This window comes from Diaporthe citri, assembly GCF_014595645.1.
Source record: "Diaporthe citri strain NFHF-8-4 chromosome Unknown scaffold_12, whole genome shotgun sequence".
NCBI classification, from domain to species: domain Eukaryota; kingdom Fungi; phylum Ascomycota; class Sordariomycetes; order Diaporthales; family Diaporthaceae; genus Diaporthe; species Diaporthe citri.
The window spans coordinates 905,153-922,944 of record NW_025064857.1 but is presented as its reverse complement, the minus strand read 5'-3'; the positions used below and the strand labels follow the sequence as shown (position 1 = coordinate 922,944).

Below are 17,792 nucleotides of genomic sequence, written 5' to 3'. Positions count from 1 at the left end.
CTTCGGAATGATGTTTGGCCTGAATCCGTCGGACAAGCTGACTGGAGCATTCTGCTGCGACGCCTTGGCCACAGAGGATTTGTCGTGCAAGATACCGCCATCAATGACTTTTGAAGAGGCGTCTACTTTGAGCGTACCTGTTGGGACAGCTGGAAGCGCACTATATCAATCCTTGGATCTTCCTTTGCCTGGCTCTGTTCAGGTTTCCAAGGACCCATCCTACGTATTGGTCTCTGGTGGAGCCTCGGCGACTGGCACCATAGCTATCCAACTACTTAAATCGTAAGAACACCACTTTTGATCTATTCTTCAACTGACTCGGCGGCTGACCTCGGCTAGATCTGGACTGATGCCCATAGCAACATGCTCGGCCAAGAGCAGGGACTCTGTAATGTCCTTAGGTGCCGAAGAAACATTTGACTACAACTCCCCAATCTGTGGCATGGAGATTCGAAACTACACCAAGAACAACTTGCGGCACGTACTTGACTGCGTCACGCAGGACAGGTCCATGAAGATATTTTACGAAGCAATCGGTAGTGGTGGTGCGAAATACGTAGCGTTGGAGCCATTTTCTATCCATACACAGTACACCAGGAGGGACGTTCAAGCTGAATGGCAAAATACGTGGTCACTGTTTGGGAGTCCGGTGCGCTTGTCAGGCGCCTATGGAAGACCCGGACGCCCCGAGGATCGCCAATTTGCTTCAGTCTTTTTCCCGATGGCTGAACGCTTGATCTGGGACGGAGTCATCAAGCCGCATCCAATTGAAGTCCAAACAGGGGGCTTGGGAGCCATCGTGGTTGGTATCGAAGACCTGAGAACTGGGGATGTGAAGGGTCGGAAGCTTGTGTACCAAATAGCTTAGTAGAGTGGTCTATGGGATTATCCTGGTACTGTTCTACTGATGGTACAGTCAGATGCTCGGTACAAGCAATGTGGCTAAATGTTAGCGCAAGTTGTTTGTGAGTTTATTGTCATGATTGTGAGGACACCGCCCCTTTCAGTCCACACAGCCGGCCCATTGCCCTTGCCTACAAGCCATCCAAATCGAAAATTACAGTCGCTGTGCAATTCCAAATTTATTAACTTGTGAAGGTCTAGAGAGCCCGTAAAAGGTAAATCCATAGCGGCAGACGCTTCCTTGTCCAGCCTGGGTCTTCGATAAAAGTCGCTGCCGTCTTGTCATCCTGGCGAAGGTGGCCCCGAGCGAGGCAAGGGCCTTCGATGAGCAGTTCGCCGGGCGCGCCAACAGGGGCCAGCCAGGCGGTTCACGTCATCCGGGTCGGCGACCCAGCAGACAGCGCCAACACCCCTTCCGATGGACACCTTTATCTACAGCTGGCATTGCTATGAATAATTAAAGCTTGGGTCCTCCAGCCGCCTCCGACTCTAGCTTCTTCACTCGCTCAAAAGCGGCGTCTAGCAATGCCCTGGTTTGTCCGAAGTAAACATGACTAAACTTGCTGCTCGCCTGGCCATTAATGGTGCGCGCCTGGATACCGTGACTGATCGTGCCGCCTCGGAGGTAGTGAAAGACAACGGCCGTGTCCCAGTCTCTCCCGCCGCCATCCTTGCGAAGATCAAATCCGACAATCTCGGCGTAACGGTCCAGGAGTTCCTGCGGCTCCGGGATGCCGCTCTCCTTGCGACTCTGCGTGTTGTAAGGTGAGCCTGACAGAGATGATGCTGCGTGTCCCACTTTGTGGTAGTCCTCGAAGAAGGGGCTGAGTAAGTAGACGAGATCCATCAAGGGATGTCCAATGGTTGACAACTCCCAGTCAAGGACTGCAATGACCCTTGGCTCGGTAGGATGGAGGATCTAAACATTAACGGCCTTCTCAATAAAGCCCGTCCGGGGGGTCAAGGATTAATGCCCCACGTACCAGATTGTCAAATTTGAAATCCCCATGCATAATAGCATATCGATCGTCCGGCAAGTTGTTTCTCACATACTCGACGATCTTGTCGTAATCCTCGTGGGCTCGGCCCAGTGCTTTTCCCGATTTGACATCTTTGACCGCGGCTTGTTGAGCCTCGATACGACTCCACGTCCTGCAGTGACGAGCGTAGAATCCGTTCCTCTTGCCGTAATCCGAGAGCCCAATTCGGTCAGGATCGAGTGTATGAAGCCATGCGAGAGTCTCAATGGCAGAGAACCAACTAGTTCTCGGGAGATTGTTACCCATGGGTGCGCTTGGCCTCAGAGGATACCACGACTCACGTCTTTCGTCTATCGCCTGGTGAAAGTTCTCCCAGGTCCACGTCGGTTATGATCCTGCCTTTTACAAATTCCATCACCTATTTTTGGCAGTGAGCATCTGTCTGCGATATTTAGATAGCCCGTCGACTTACGTAGAATGGCGTTCCGATTATTGAAGCATCCTCGCATAGCTCGAAGACTTTCGGGACAGGAAAACTCTTCACCGACCCAAGTGCCTCGAGTACTCTATACTCCCGATCGATCCGATGCGCCACGGGACTGATGGCCGGGCCTGGCGGCTTCTTCCTTAGAATGAATCGGGCGCCGCTGTGGCTGTCTTGTCAAATATCCATGCGGTAATGTAGGCAGGAGAAGCACATGGGTATCAGAGGACTTGTACTTACGTTGCATCATCTACAAAGTAGGTTGGATTGCTCTGGCCATATCCGATCTTCGTGGTTACAACAGGTAATTGCAGGTTAGGGATTTTCCCAGACTTGACGAGGTAATGCCCGAGAGCGCCGTTATCAAGGTCATGGCTTAAGCCAGGCATGGACACAGTTCCTGAACTCATCCTTGGACGTTCGAGTCGATATTAGGCAATGGCAATGAAGTGTTCGACAATAGATCGTCGGTATGTGACTAAGTATGTTGAACCAGTCTTGCTACCACTGCGGGGTATAGTCGATGCCGAGGTGCGGCACAGCAATTCGCCAGTGGTTTCATCCGTGAGGGGGTCAGTTAGCATCTGCATAATGTGCGAAGCCGAGGCCTGCGCGCTGGAGTTCATATCATCACGGGGCAAGGGCCATCTTGATTATCTGAAGGGGCAGATGGTCCACGTCAAACCACTCCAAAGCAACCACCATGAATTTCGAGCTCCCTGCAGAGGTCCAAGAATACCTGTCACGTGTCGACACCTTTATCACCGACACCATCCTTCCATTGCAACATAGCAACGACAATAACCGCTTCTTTGACCACCGTCGCGAAGCTTCAAGGACGCAATGGAACAACCAAGGCCTCCCAACAAAGGATTGGGAAGGCTTGCTTAGCCAAGCCAAGAAGCTCGCCGACGGGGCGGGCTTCTACCGTTTCGCGTGCCCGAAGGAATACGGCGGATCTGGCACGGATTCACTCAACCTCCACATGTGCGCGATTCGGTATCACCTGTCCTCACATCCTGTGTACGGCGGTGGTGTGAGCCTGGCCAACGATATACAGAATGAACACAGTGTTGTCGGCAACCATCCCTTCGTCTTCATGGTGCATCACTACGGCACCCCCCAGCAACAGAGGGACTTGATACCGGCCAGCATCAACGGCAAGCTGAGAGCCACTTTCGGGCTGACCGAAATCGACCATGGCTCCGACGCCACTCATATGAACACGACGGCCCGGCCGGTCACCCTCTCTTCAGGCGAGCCCGGGTACGAGATCAACGGGAACAAAAAGTGGCAGACGGGCATGCACACCGCCACCCACTGCACGGTCTTTGCCCGGACTTCCGGCAGGGCGGGCGACGCGAAGGGAATCACCGCGTTTCTCGTCCCCCGGGACTCCCCGGGCCTCACCGTTGCTTCGTACGAGTGGACACTGAACATGCCCACCGACCACGCGACAGTCATGCTGCACAATGTCCGCGTCCCAGCCTCGGCCGTCCTCGGCCCGCTCGACGACGGGCTGGCCATTGCCCAGACCTTCACACACGAGAACAGGATCCGCCAGGCCGCCTCGAGCTGTGGGGCCACGCGATACTGCATAGACCGGAGCGTCGAGCACGCCAACAGGCGCAAGGTGTTTGGGGCGCCCCTGTCCTCCAACCAGGCTATTCAGTGGCCCCTGGTGGAACTCTCGACCCAGGAAGAGATGTTGAGGCTGTTGATTCTTCGCACGGCCGTAGAGATGGACCAGGTCTCGGCGAGGGCCAAGGCTGCCGGGAAGGCGCCGTGGGTCGCCATCGAGAAACAACTTGGGCACAAGATTAGCATGTGCAACTACTATGCGAATCGCATGGTCTGCCAGGCTGCCGATCGGGCCATTCAGATCCACGGCGGGGATGGATATTCGAGGCACTATCCATTTGAGCATATATGGCGGCATTTCAGGCGATATCGAATCACGGAAGGGAGTGAGGAGGTTCAGATGCGCAAGGTTGCTGCTTACCTGTTTGGCTATAAAAAGACGGGCACGGAAGAGCCGCGGAGTCGAGCAAGCTTGCGAGCTGGCTGTCATGGAAAACAAGTCAAACTTTAGGACAGTGTCCAACCCAGCAGTAGAACTCAAGCAGTTAAGGGAAAGATCCACGGTGTACAGAAGTTGAAGCTGTAGATGGTCGAATGGAACGCGTTGATCGAGAGTTGAACCAGGGCACTGGAATAAATTACACTGTCCCTTTCTGACCGTCAATATGTCCAGTATTCTGCTGGTAGCATGTATCGGCTTCTCATCCGTAAGAAGCACCCGGTGTAAGGGTCAACCACACGTCTTATGTGAAATGATACATAAAATAGAAACTGTGATTTAATTCTAGATTTCGGTCTTTGATCAGGGTTTTGTCCTCGGGCTCCTGTTGTATTTCCCGATCGAGGAGCCGCAGATAAGAACCGACTGGACAGTGTCATTACTCTCACGCATGCTCACCACACTAGGGTACGAGTCATGAGTAAATTTGGAAACGTCAAGAGTTGGAAGACTCGCCATTGTGGTGGAGTAGTGAAATTCGTGTAGCGCCATGAGATGCATACAATTTCTAATAGCTTTATTCTCTGATTTTGACACATAGAGCCAGTGTATGCGTTCTCATCTAACAAGATTTGTACAGTTCTCCGTCGTAACACATTGTTCTCTCAACACATTTCCTGTATTAGACCTAAACTTGAAAAGTCTGTAATGCTGTGTTGCACCAGCAGACTCGCCGCATAGCACCACTCTGAATTTAATTCATCCGGTTGCATCACCCTTTGGGACTCTATTCATGGTTCGTAAGGTACAGATTGTCTGCAAGAGGATATAAAACGACTCAGCCATCATCGTGTCACAACGTGAGATTCTAGTGCTGTTTCACGGTAGGAGAAAATAGAATCATTAGATACTCCGAGAAATGAGAAAAGGAAAGCGGACCTTGTATCCGGCTGTTGGCTTTTAAGCTAAAAGACTATGGCAGCTCACAGTCGGGAAGTGGGTGGTCAGCTGTTCATCTGATCTACAGCCGGAGTCGGTGTGCTGTGGGTTAAACCATGATACGATCCGAGAGCCGCCTGTGAGCATGCCACGTTCCGGTCACATACTCTCATTTGCAATCAAACGTATCAAAATGGCGCTAGCGACTCGCACATAACACACTACACCAAAAATCATATGCACTTATCATACCATTAATTAATACCCTTAATATTATTAATTCACGCACTTATTAAAATTATTATTACCGCTAAACGCCTATATATTAACTACTGTATATAGTGATTACCCTTAAATATAATTTCTTGCTTTTTAACTTACCATTAAGATTTATAAAAGCCGCTAATGCTTTGCTAAAGCTTTAAAAAGATATAATTAATATTAAGCATTATTTATTTATATATAATTATAGCTAATAAAAGTATTTATATATTATAAGGCCCTTAAGTAAAGCTATTATTATATATACCTTAAAATTAATTTTATATAATAATTATAAGTCCTTAAATTATAACCCTTATTAATTATAATCTTAGCTTAAATATTATGTTATCTTTAATAATAATCCTTTAAAGCTAATAAATATAATATTTATAAAGAAGAAGAATATTATATTTACAATATTTAGCAATTTTTTTATAAAGAAGCCTTAAATAATTATTAAGCTAAAGGCAAAGCCTTCTTTATTACCGTTAATAAAGCCTACTTAAAAGCTATTAATAAAGAGGAAGCTATTATTATTAAAGAAAATACTTTTAAAGCCACCCTTATTATTATTATTATTAAAAAGCAGCCTTATTAAAGATAATAAAAAGGAGCTAAATGCTTTTACTTATATTAATAAAGACCCCTTTATTAACCTTTTTGCTAACCCCTTTGCTATTAAGAATAATAATATTTAAAAGATTATTAAAAAGGTTATTATTAATAGCTTTCTTTATAATAATATTAAGATTAAAATATATATAAATATAAAAATAATCTTTTCTTTTTTTTAGTTAACTTAGCTAATTAATTTAAGAATATTTCTTTATTTATCTTCTTAATGAAATACTTAAAAGGGTAATATAATAAATTTAATAGTTTTTTTATTAATTAACTTAATAAGTAGCTTAAGAATTTTAAAAAGCAAGTTATTATTAACCTTAAGGGCTATTAAGCAAAGTATAACTTTCTTATTATAATAATTTAATTAAGAAAAAGCAATATATTAAAACTTATATATTTTAATTAATAAGTAGTAAATATTAATCTTAAGATTATTTAATTATTAATATATAACCTTATAAAGTAAGTTAATAGCAAAGCAGCACTTATTTTAAATATTATATACTTATTTTAAATATTTATTACGCCTTATATTATCTTAAGGCATTAATAAAGTTTAATCATGCTATTATTAATATTTAAGGGTTTTATTAATATTTAATCTTATAAAATTAAAAAACTGCTGCTATAGAAATAAAAAAAATAACTTATTTTAAATTAAGCAATTTAATATTAATATTAGCAATATTTCTTAGCTAAGCAATTAATTAAGTTTTTTATTAAGGTTTATAAGAATTATAACTATATAAAAAGCTATTATTATTTAAAAAAATGCTAAAACCAAGCTATTTACTTAATTAAGTTAATAGTTAAAGTATTATAATAAAGAATGTTATCTTAATTATAAAAAGAAAGTAAAATTAATAGCGTAGTGCTTTATTAAGGGGAATAAAATATATTTAGCTCTTATATATAATAACTTATTTAAGTAAGCTAACTTAATTAAAAAAAAAGCAGGAAAGAGCTTCTTTAAATTATATTTTTAAGAGTATATATAATTAAGTATTATTTTGCTATATTAATTAAAAGCAAGGCAGCTAAGCTAAAGTATTTAATGCCTTTTTAATCCTTGGGTTAAATAATAATGTTTTCTTAACTATATTAAGGCGCCTAAGTAAAGCTAATATACCTAAGCTAAGCAAGGGTAATATAGGTAATAGGAATATTATTAATATTAACAAAGGCAATAGCAATAGCAATTACCTTACGTTAATACTTATAAATGCCCTTAATGGTTATTTAATGCCCTAGCAATTAGCTTTGCTGCCGCTAGCATTATAAGCAGCTAAGTATGCATATATATTGCTTATAACCCCTTCTTTTATTAAAGTATTAATAATAAGGGTTATGCCGCCTTTATTATATTATCCATTAATATTTTTATTATTCTTAATAATGCTTAATAGCCTTAAGGATAATGGGCTATTAAATAACTTTCTTTAATATATATATTATTAAAAAACCCGCTATTATTAAGAAAAGCAGGAAATAAGTTGCTTAATTATAAAGCTTTAAAATATAGGCTTAAGCATGCTTAAAAACTTTTTAATATAGCTAAATAAATAATTTATTAATTATTAATTTAAAAAGAATTTAAAAAGCTTTCTTTATTAATATATAAAGGACTTTATATAGGAATATAATATGCTAAAGGAGGGCATATTAAGTTTACTAATACTCTTAAGGGCAATTAAGAGCTTTGGAAATAATATTGCTGCTAAAAGTAATTAATTATAGCTTATTAATTATATGTAAAAGGGTGTTTTAAAGATTACTTTTATTATTATAATGATAATAAGTAAAAAGTAGTAAAGTTAATATTAATGCTTATAACATAATAAGTTTTATAAACTAGCCCAACCTACTTATATTTACCATGCCTTAATATAAAATATTAATTTTCTTTATAAATTTAATGCTAATTATAATAATAATATTATTAATAAAAAGATAAAAAGCTAAATTATTTAATATAAAAATTATATTACATTTAAAAATTTTTTTAATAATATTATAGCAATTTAAAATTAATGTATATATATAACATATCCGCCTTAGCTTATACCTTTCCTAGCTATATAAACCACCCTTCCTACTACCTTTTATTTAATAATAAAGAACTTTTAATAATTTAAAGTAATAATAATTAATATATTATATAATTAAAAGGTTATAAGTTTAATTCTATTATTTTAAATTATTAAAAAGGTTATTATTATTAAACCTTTTTTTTTATTACTTAATAATATTTACTTAATACCTTTTTATATTATTAATACTTAAAAAAGCAATTTTATAAAATATAATTATAACCTTTAAATAGCCTTAATACTTAATAATTAGCTAATATACTTTTTTTTTAAATTAAAGCTAATTTAACTTAGTTATTGCATATTAATGCTAGCCCCTATATAACTACTTAGCCATAAATATTAACCCATACCTTTCCTTACTTATAAGGCCACTGCTTCCCAACGGAATGTATTAATTATTAAGTTAATCTGCTAGCTAATTAGCATAGCTATAATTAAACTCAGTATATAATAAAAAGGTTATAAGTTTGATTATAGGTATGCCAATTAAGCATTAAGCTGGCTTGCAATTAATATACTTTTTTGCACATATCCCTTATTTTAACTACCCAAAGCAACCACCTTTTTAACATTATATATATATAAAATATTGCTTATTTAATAATGCAGAAATAGGGCTATTTAATATAGAAATTACATTATATATATAACTTTTTTTAATAAAGATATGATTATATAAAGTTAACTATTTAAATGCTAAGTATGTTAATATTATATATTATTATCTTATGCATTAAATGCATTTAATTACTTTTAAGGCAAAAACCTTTTAATAAGCATTTAAAAATAAATAATATATTATTTAATTCATTTAATTAAGCTTTCTTTTATAATATACTTTTTATAAATATATACCTTATAATTATTAATATATACTAAGTTATAACTAAGGCATTATAATTAACTTAATTAATAAGCATAATAACACACATTATTAAAAGCATTTAAGTTACTTATATATTATAACGCCTATAGTGGTAATTAAAGCTTAAAAACTATATATATTGTTAATGCATGCATTAAAGTATATAATTAATTAATTATTTAGTTGGTTTAAGCTTGCTTTAATTTAAAAACCATAGCCTTTTAAAAGTAACCCTAAATTACTTTTATATTTAAAGCAACCTTATACATTAAGTTAATAAGAAATTGCCGCTAATCTTTTTATATATGCTATTAATCTTTATAATATTAAAAGTAGCGATAAATATATTTCTTAAGATTATTAAAAAATATCTTAATTAAATTAAGATTAAGCAAGTATAAAGATAGATATTTAAGCTAAACGTTAGCTTAATTATATACTTGCTAAAGGTTATTATAAAAGTAAAAACTAACGTTATTTATTATTAGCATTAAATTAAACCCTGGGAATAGTAATTTCTTAGGTAAAACCTTACTCTTAATAAAGTTAATAAAGCTTTAACCATTTATATTACCTTTATATATAAATAAATTAAGTATGCCCATAATTATAAGTGCTAAAAGTACCTAGTGCTGCATGCCGCAATCTTTACTACCTTTAAGTATAAGTTTCTTTAGCTTAACGCCCTTTAATAATCATTTTATATATTATAATTCATTTCTTTTATTTATATTAAACTTATTAATAAAGATAAACTAGTTTATATAAAGTTTTTAAGTTTTAACGATTTAATTAACTTAAATAAGGTAGTCTCGTTAAGTAGCAATTATACTTATAATCTTTTTATTTTATTTAATTCCCTTAAGTGCTTAGCTAATAATGCTTATAAAAATAAATAAGTTAAAGTTTTCTAGCAACCACTATTGCATTTTATCTTAATATAAATTATTTTTTAAAGCAAAATAATTAAAAAGGGCTTAAGCAATAAAATAATATATTAAAAAGGATAGATATTTAGGACTTAAATTACGTATATTACGGTGGAAATTAATTAATTAAATAGCCCTATATAAGTTCCTAGGCTTAATGATAATGCTAATAATTAAATTCCTTTTCCTTAGCTTATAAATCCACACCTTAAAGCATTTTATAATCCTTACAATAATAATATTATTTGCTTAATTAATATTTAGCAACCCTTAAATTATACAAAGCTTTAAAGGGGTTAGGCAATGGGATATAATTATAAAACTACTATAAATTAATTCGCAATAATTAAAATATATAGCATAGCAAAAGGCATGGCGTAATAAGGATTATAAAATAAATAATTATAGTTAATAGTTAGAAAGAGCACGATATAATAAGTGCATACAATTTTTGATATGGTATGTTATATGCGAGTTGCTAGCGCCATTTTGATATGTTTAATTGCAAATGAGAGTATAATGGCCCTTGATTTTAACACACCTTTATTTCCGAACAGACTATTTTTTTCCGCCTGGGACAATCATTTCCCGGGCATGGTGGGACTTGTCTGCCTGTCAGACCCATGTGTATCAGACCTAAGTCAGTGCTCGTAAAGAAGTCAGCATACGCCCACCCAGCTTCTATAGTATGCCTACCTAGCTTCCAACATTGGCCCACCTAGTATAAAGAAAATTAGCTGCATTTACACTAAAATGCAAGTATTGCGGGGTTCTTAACAAGCCAAGGTAGCTATTTTCTAATTTAAGCAATACTTTAAAAATACAAGCTTAAAAAGCCTAAAGGGCCCCAGAGCGCCCAGAGGGCCCCAGAGCGCCCAGAGGGCCCCAGAGCGCCCCCGAGCGCCCCGAGCACCCCCGAGCGCCCCAGAGCCCCCAGAGCCCCCAGAGCCCCTAGAGCCCCCAAAGGGCCCCAGAGCGCCCAGAGCCCCCAGAGGGCCGCGAGGGCGCAGAGGGCGCAGAGGGCATAAAGGGCAAAAGTAACTTTTAAGTTATAAATAAAGGGGTAGCTATAAAACCCCTTTAGGGTAGCTATAAAACCTCTTTAAGATAGCTATAGCTATGCTTTATTAATAACCCTATAATATTAATATTTTATAATATATGCAGCTAATTTCCTTATACTAGGTGGGCCAACGCTGAAAGCTAGGTGGGCGTATTGTGGAAGCTGGGTGGGCATACGCTGACTCCTCGTAAAGCTTCTAAGGTTGCAGCTCAGTTCTTACTCTCACACCAACGAATACTCAATCGTTACCTAACTGTCAGTGGAGGTTTGAATCTCCCGACTCAACATTTAGTTGGAGAGCAAAGTTTAGAAATGATGAATAAGAAAGGGGATGATTTAATGTTTTGCAAACACCTAATGCAAATCATATCGCTTTTCACGAACTTCTATTCCAATCAATTCAAACCCTTAAAACACATACATTCTATTCTTAATCGTTCTTATTGTAAGGTTGGTGAAGGCATGAGAACTCACTGAAGTCCAGAGATCCTAGAACAGATAGCGAAACGGCCGGAATCCATGCGGCCCCAGATTTATGCATCGATTAATTTTGGAAGCCGTGGGGCGCATTAAAGGTTCAAGGACGCCTATTTATACATCATATTCAACACTTCTCTTTGACTAATACACAGTCGTCCCAAGACTTGTGAGACTCATTCATGATAAACGTCATATCCAATTACCGTATGGACGGCGAATTTCGGGGGTATCTATGGTTTCAAAATTTTGCATAAGCTCCAGAGCCTCGATACCCCATTTCCCACTGAAATGAAGAGGCCCGATGTAGCGAAAAGACTTGACAATCCCTCTGGCTTTAGTTTGTCCGGGAGAAGCAATGATTCCATCTTCTAGAATCGGCGAATTGTTCAGCAAGAGAGCCATGTCTTTTTCCTCTTCAATGGCTTCTAAGTCCCCCTCCAATTTCTCACGCAGGGGCATGCCCCTAACAATGAGCGTGATGACGAATCCCAACAGACTGAAACCAATGCCCACCTGCCAGACGAGCTGCAAACTGTCAACATACACACTCAGAACCTGGCTTTTGACAGTCTGCCGCGAGGTCAGGCCTCTCATAAAATTCCGAGTAGTTAGGGAATATGCCCCGCCATCCGCGAGCACATTCCTGACCGATTCGTCACTGACGCGGTAAAGTAGAGCATTAACCTCCGAATTAAAAGCCGCAGTCGGAATCGCCACACCCCAGATTCTCCCAAAGGATCGCACAAAGCCCCATGCTCCTGTCGCAATGGCCTGGTCTGCTTCGGCAAGTGGCTGAAACGCGGTTGAGGTGAGGAAATAGCCGTTCGCGACCCAGGAGTATGCCAGGCTGGATCCCAAATCGTAGACAATACTTGGCAGTGCGGTAGACATGACGGAAATGTCCAGGGCTGACAGGAGTGAGGTGACACTGAGTGCCGCCATGACTAACTGCCCGTGGCGATCAGTACAGAGCCAGTACCGTGGACGTGCAAAATGCTGAGGTGAATGAGCACACTTACCCAGAAGTCCAACCCATATGAAGCCATGTTGGGCCGATGTAAGTGTGTCATCGTGAAACGCGAACTGAAGATGCCATTTTGAGTTGATTGGGGAAAAGCTTTTGCTGAAGAGATCAGCGATTTGCCTGGTGAAAGGTAATTCGGTCAGTTACGGCAGATGGAACGGGCACCAATTGTGATTGGCGGATAGGGCCAAGCTGTTTTTGAGTTTTTGATGCGGGTGAGTAGTCTACCCGAATGTGACCGTGAACAGCTATCTCGGAGTTTCTGTTCGCAAGAGCCAATTTAGAGGCATTGACTCAAAACAACTACCCGTGTCCGCATTTCACTTTTGCAAAATTGCGAAAGTGCCGGCATAAATTCGAAAAGGGATGACTTTACGGTCGAAGCTAGTTTGCATCACTTGGATGAATGAGCATAATCACACCCAGGGTAACATTCAATAACTTCGGCTTATTATTGGGAAGACAGTTGATGCGAGCCACATGGAGGAGTGAGGCTTAAGACGTTGAACAGAGAGCAAGAAAATCATAATCTTTCCCATTCGTTTCGTGTATTTCGCGAACGCATACCTTTACGACATTCTTTTCACAACCTGACAACACTCGAGATTCATGACATTCCGATATTCTGGCTTGAACAAAAAGAGGAACTGGACAGGACACTATGCAAGATTACATCTCCCAACATGGTGATCAACGACAGCACCCATCTAGATTCGCCCATGCGAAGTGTTGAGCACGATATTTCGACAGCAGACGACTTCGCATTCTGGGACGACTACTGCAAGCGCTATATTGACCCGCTGCTGGACGCCGGGCAGTATTCGGACCAAGAACGAGAGTCCCATCGGGACTTCATTCGCAAATATGTCATCCCTGCGATAGGACCCCGGCCCGACCCATCCGTCGTCAAACCGCGGGTGGCGATTGCTCCCCACGGCGGACCCAGCGACCCGAGCATCAACTACACCGCCAAGAAGGCTCTGGCCCGCTTCGGATTCGCAATTAACGGGCCGCAGTCGTTCACTGCTGAGGACCCTCTCGGTGTGAAAACGTCCTACGAGGCTCTGGCTCGTTTTGCCGAGGACAAGGACGCGGGGGTGGACCTGCGTTGGCTGGACTGTCTTATGGCCTTGTACCCGAGCCCGAATGAAATAAATGTGGCGGCGGATTCGTCATTGTACAAGAACTACAGCAGGCGGGTCGCTTTGGCTGCGGGTGTCGACTTTGAAGGGTCTCGAAGGAACCTCAAGGTCTACCTGAGCCCTTTCATCAAGCATGCGATGACGGGCAAGTCTGAGAACGAAATCGTCTTCGATGCGATCAAGAACCTGGAACCAGGCGGGTCAGCTCTTCGCCCGGCTGTGGAGCTGTTGGAAGACTATCTGTCCACCCGTACGGGGGACTTTTATCTCGACAACCAGTTCATCGGGATCGATTGTGCAGACCCCAGTAAGGCTCGCGTCAAGCTCTACATGGCAACAGACACTGCTCGCTTTGATTTCATACGCACAGCAATGACCCTGAGTGGTAGGCTCAACGACGAATATACTATGAAAGGCATGGAAATCCTGAGGGACATCTGGCACCTGCTTCTTGGCGAACCTGAAGGCATCGGCGCGGATTGGAATAAACCCCGGAACAAATTGGCTAATGCACTCCCGGGCATATTTGTCTCCTATGAAATCAGGGCTGGCGTGGAGCTGCCCGATATCAAAGCCTATGTGCCAATGTGGCTATACCACAGGAGCGACCAAGCCGTAGCGGAGAACCTGGACCGGATATTCACAAGACTCCGGGACCGCGATGTAATGGGAGAGTGGGCTTGGGACAGTGGAATTGGCGAAGGATACCCAGATTTCTTCAACACGACTTTGTAAGTCTGAATGATCCCAATTCCTTGACATTGGCATTGCAGACTGACATCTTTCAGCGGCTCTGGGGGCGTCCCTGGCCCAAGCATGGTCCATACGTGGTGCACTTATTGTTTCACGAAAAGTCGAGGCGTATACATGACTTCTTACGTGGCCCAGAACGTTGAATTTCCTCTACCCTTCTAAAATGAGCTCCAGATGAGATCGAATGTGGATCCACAAAAAAGATAGTCATGCCGCTTAAATTTCATCATCACTGAAGTGCCCAATGCTGCCTGGCATGTCCTATGCCTGCGGGTCCTAATCCAATGATCTTCACGCCCAGTCGGAATCAGCTGCACATCATAGACTTGTATAGAATTGCCAATTAGCTACGAAGTCTCAAGGCATTTCTCTATGTCTAGTTATGAAACCTCCAACCATCATCCCCAGGGCTGAATCTGGTGCGTAGGGCTTTTGCCGCACCTTTCAATTCTTCCTGGTGCGCAAGCTCTGAAGCTTGGTCCCTGAATTGATCCTCCAAGCCGTAAAGAAGAAAGGGGAGCACGGATGATTTCCATATGACCCCCTTTGTGGATCCCGCCATACCTGAATTAGAAGCCAGCAACAATAACAGGAGCACTGATGCACCAATAACCAGAGCAAGTGGGTACAGCAGCCATTCCCAGCGAAAGAGCACGCAGACCGCAGTATCGTAGGCGGTCCCGGGAGCATTGGTGGGATTGCCATCCCAGTCAGTCCCGATCATGCGTAGCTGGGCTGAAAGGCTATCGAAGCCGCGTGTCACGAACTCGCTGATGCTGGCGATGGACGCGTTGCCGCCATTGAATACACCGTTGAGCCACCATGTACCGGAGCAGACCATGAAGGTATAATTACCCATCTGAACACACCTGTTCTCTTCGTCACTGCTGCCGATGGTCTTCCACAACTGTTTTGATACCATCAGTGCCCTATACCAGGGGAATGCGAAGCCATATAGACAACGTAATGGGACCGTTGTGTTATCCACAACGGTGGTACCCCCGGGCACACTGGATATGTTGGCGCTAGTGTTGCTGTAGACCACGCGGTCAACTACACAAGGGTCCAGAATTGCACAAAACGTGCACGAATCGTCTTCTGTCCCAGCGTCCAAAGATACAGCATCAAAGGGACTTGGGTCCTGGAGAGCCTTTTCCTGCAGAGCCCCATTGACCACCAAGCTCTCGTATTGCTGTAAGGAAGTATAGAAAGCAAGCAGCTGCGGTCACCGAGAAGTAGCCTGGTAATGTATCGACGCCGGGTAGGTCTAGACCTGGGCACGAGTTGGCTTTTATTGGTGGCATTGCGAAAGTCTCATCTCGATCAAGATAGTTGGAGTAGTCCGAGGGGTTCTGACAAGGGTTGATGGTTGGCATGAAGAGCAGAATGGCGTCGACCCAAGGCGAATCGAACACTATACGTTTTTGGCGGTCGGTCATTGTAATGTTTTGCAGCCATGGCTCGTCAAATTGAACCTGTGCCTGAGCAAGAACTGTGGTCCATCGGCTGGATCCGCTGGCTGAATGGGCTCCCGGGACCAACATGTAGCCGAGTGTTAGGCCGTTCGGCAACGTATAATTGGTGATTTCCGCCGGAGAGACTTTCATATTCTCTTTGTATACCCAAGTATCAATATCCACCTCACTCTGAGTAATGAGTGAAGAGACGTCTATGCACTCGCTGCTTACTCCAACAGTAGAGTATGAAAATCCATCGCTGGCCTGAAAAGCGCAATTTCCCGATGGGCAAAATGGCGAGATGGAGTTCGGCTGTCGCATTCCAGCAAGGCCAGCTATAAGAGATGCTTTCAAGTCCTTGGTGAGTAGATGAGTTCTAGCGGAGGTGGCCTCAACACCCTTGAGGCTGGTCTGGGCGATAGGGACTGATGCGGTTTCGTTGGGGCTAGACTTTTGACATGGCACAGTCTGGATCGCTTGCTGGGTGAGGGTGCCGACCACGACAGAGAGGACCATTATTACTGAACCGAGCGTCGCTAGATTACTTATTTAACGTTAGCACTCGTCAGTAGTCACATCAGACACATGCGTGTATTTGTCAGAATTCATCGGCTACTTACAAACGGGCAAGTGACGAAACGAAAACCAGCGACCCCCAAGGACCACGACTTGCATCCTCGAAAGTCTGTACATGGTCGAGCGGTCGTGAGTTAGTCCGGAACCAATGCCATTTGAGTTGACCGATACCTGTGCCGAAAATAGGAATGAATAAGCTGAAGTCGCAACTTGAGCTGGGCACATGCAGGTTTTGAACAGCGGATACTCACCTGAACCAAGTACCGCCTCCAGCATGGATCTGAGAATGGTAGCAATCAATGCAATGAGAGTGCTCAGATTGAGGGTGCGGGCGTATGGCCAGTTGGGCTGCCGTTGGTCGTTGTATTTTGCTAGGATGATATAGATGGCGGCCAGGCAGCAAAAAGCCACCACAAGGGCTGTGATCTCGGAAGCCCAGCCCCTCAGAAGGCTGTGTCCAACCGTTCTAGTGCTTGGGGGTGTTTTCGATGAAGATGAGCCAGATTGGAACCCCTCTCCTTCCCGAAGCTCGTCACCCTGCTCGTGAACCTGTGTCGTGCCGCGACCCTCGTTGGAGTTCTGGTCAGAATATGTTCGTGCGGCCACGATATTCTCATGCATTTCAACACTATCGGACTGTTCACACGCAGTGCTGTCCACATGATCAATCATGAGAAGGTTATCCACCGATGCAACTCGGCGTGGGTGGCGCTCCGGCCCTCGCCTCCTCCAATGTGCAGTGCTGAGCCTACTCATGTTGAGAAAATCTGTAGGTAGGGCAAATTGGCAACTGGTTATTCATGTTCGAAGCAATACCATTCAAACAACACGCAATGATGATTCAGAGTAGCGAACAAAGACGCAGTAAGAGGGTAGACAGTTGAGAAAAGATTGGAGCAGGCTATAATATTAGGAAGGAAACGACGCGTCAATAGACGGCAAGGAAGATAAGCAACACAAAGCGCTGTGGTTGCGTGACGCCGCTCTTTCTGCTTATATTTTTACCATGCCAAGATAGAGGATTTATGTACTACTGCAGCTTAGTTTGCGTGATTCTGAGTCATTTCGTTCCACAGCGTCCATAGAAGCCTTAGTATTGGCTTGCATACGGACCCGCAAATCCTCACTGGCATTAGGCAGAAGCGTGGGTCTGCATGTGAGGGCTTGGCGGCTGCATGTACGCTGGGCCGGCAAGC

At 42.3% G+C, this 17,792-nt stretch overlaps 5 protein-coding genes across 5 annotated transcripts; 2 read left to right on the top strand and 3 right to left on the bottom strand.

The window, feature by feature from the left end:
- Nucleotides 1–1,360: 1,360 nt before the first annotated feature.
- On the bottom strand, nucleotides 1,361–2,777 carry INS49_004547 (uncharacterized protein; the record flags this gene model as incomplete). The annotated part of the gene is made up of 5 exons (XM_043165336.1): nucleotides 1,361–1,822; nucleotides 1,887–2,055; nucleotides 2,225–2,301; nucleotides 2,356–2,530; nucleotides 2,608–2,777. The coding sequence occupies 5 exons, from the start codon at nucleotides 2,775–2,777 to the stop codon at nucleotides 1,361–1,363; spliced, it is 1,053 nt and encodes a 350-aa protein (XP_043018051.1).
- A 293-nt stretch (nucleotides 2,778–3,070) lies between these two features.
- On the top strand, nucleotides 3,071–4,459 carry INS49_004546 (uncharacterized protein; the record flags this gene model as incomplete). The annotated part of the gene is made up of 1 exon (XM_043165335.1): nucleotides 3,071–4,459. One exon carries the CDS (start codon nucleotides 3,071–3,073, stop codon nucleotides 4,457–4,459), a length of 1,389 nt encoding a protein of 462 aa, XP_043018050.1.
- Nucleotides 4,460–11,833: 7,374 nt separating this feature from the next.
- Nucleotides 11,834–12,690, bottom strand: INS49_004545 (uncharacterized protein; the record flags this gene model as incomplete). The annotated part of the gene is made up of 2 exons (XM_043165334.1): nucleotides 11,834–12,592; nucleotides 12,664–12,690. 2 exons carry the CDS (start codon nucleotides 12,688–12,690, stop codon nucleotides 11,834–11,836), a joined length of 786 nt encoding a protein of 261 aa, XP_043018049.1.
- Nucleotides 12,691–13,351: 661 nt separating this feature from the next.
- INS49_004544 (uncharacterized protein) lies at nucleotides 13,352–14,725 on the top strand (the record flags this gene model as incomplete). The annotated part of the gene is made up of 2 exons (XM_043165333.1): nucleotides 13,352–14,541; nucleotides 14,599–14,725. The coding sequence occupies 2 exons, from the start codon at nucleotides 13,352–13,354 to the stop codon at nucleotides 14,723–14,725; spliced, it is 1,317 nt and encodes a 438-aa protein (XP_043018048.1).
- Nucleotides 14,726–14,939: 214 nt separating this feature from the next.
- On the bottom strand, nucleotides 14,940–17,352 carry INS49_004543 (uncharacterized protein; the record flags this gene model as incomplete). Its single annotated transcript, XM_043165332.1, has 3 exons — nucleotides 14,940–15,755; nucleotides 15,793–16,556; nucleotides 16,848–17,352. 3 exons carry the CDS (start codon nucleotides 17,350–17,352, stop codon nucleotides 14,940–14,942), a joined length of 2,085 nt encoding a protein of 694 aa, XP_043018047.1.
- Nucleotides 17,353–17,792: the final 440 nt, after the last annotated feature.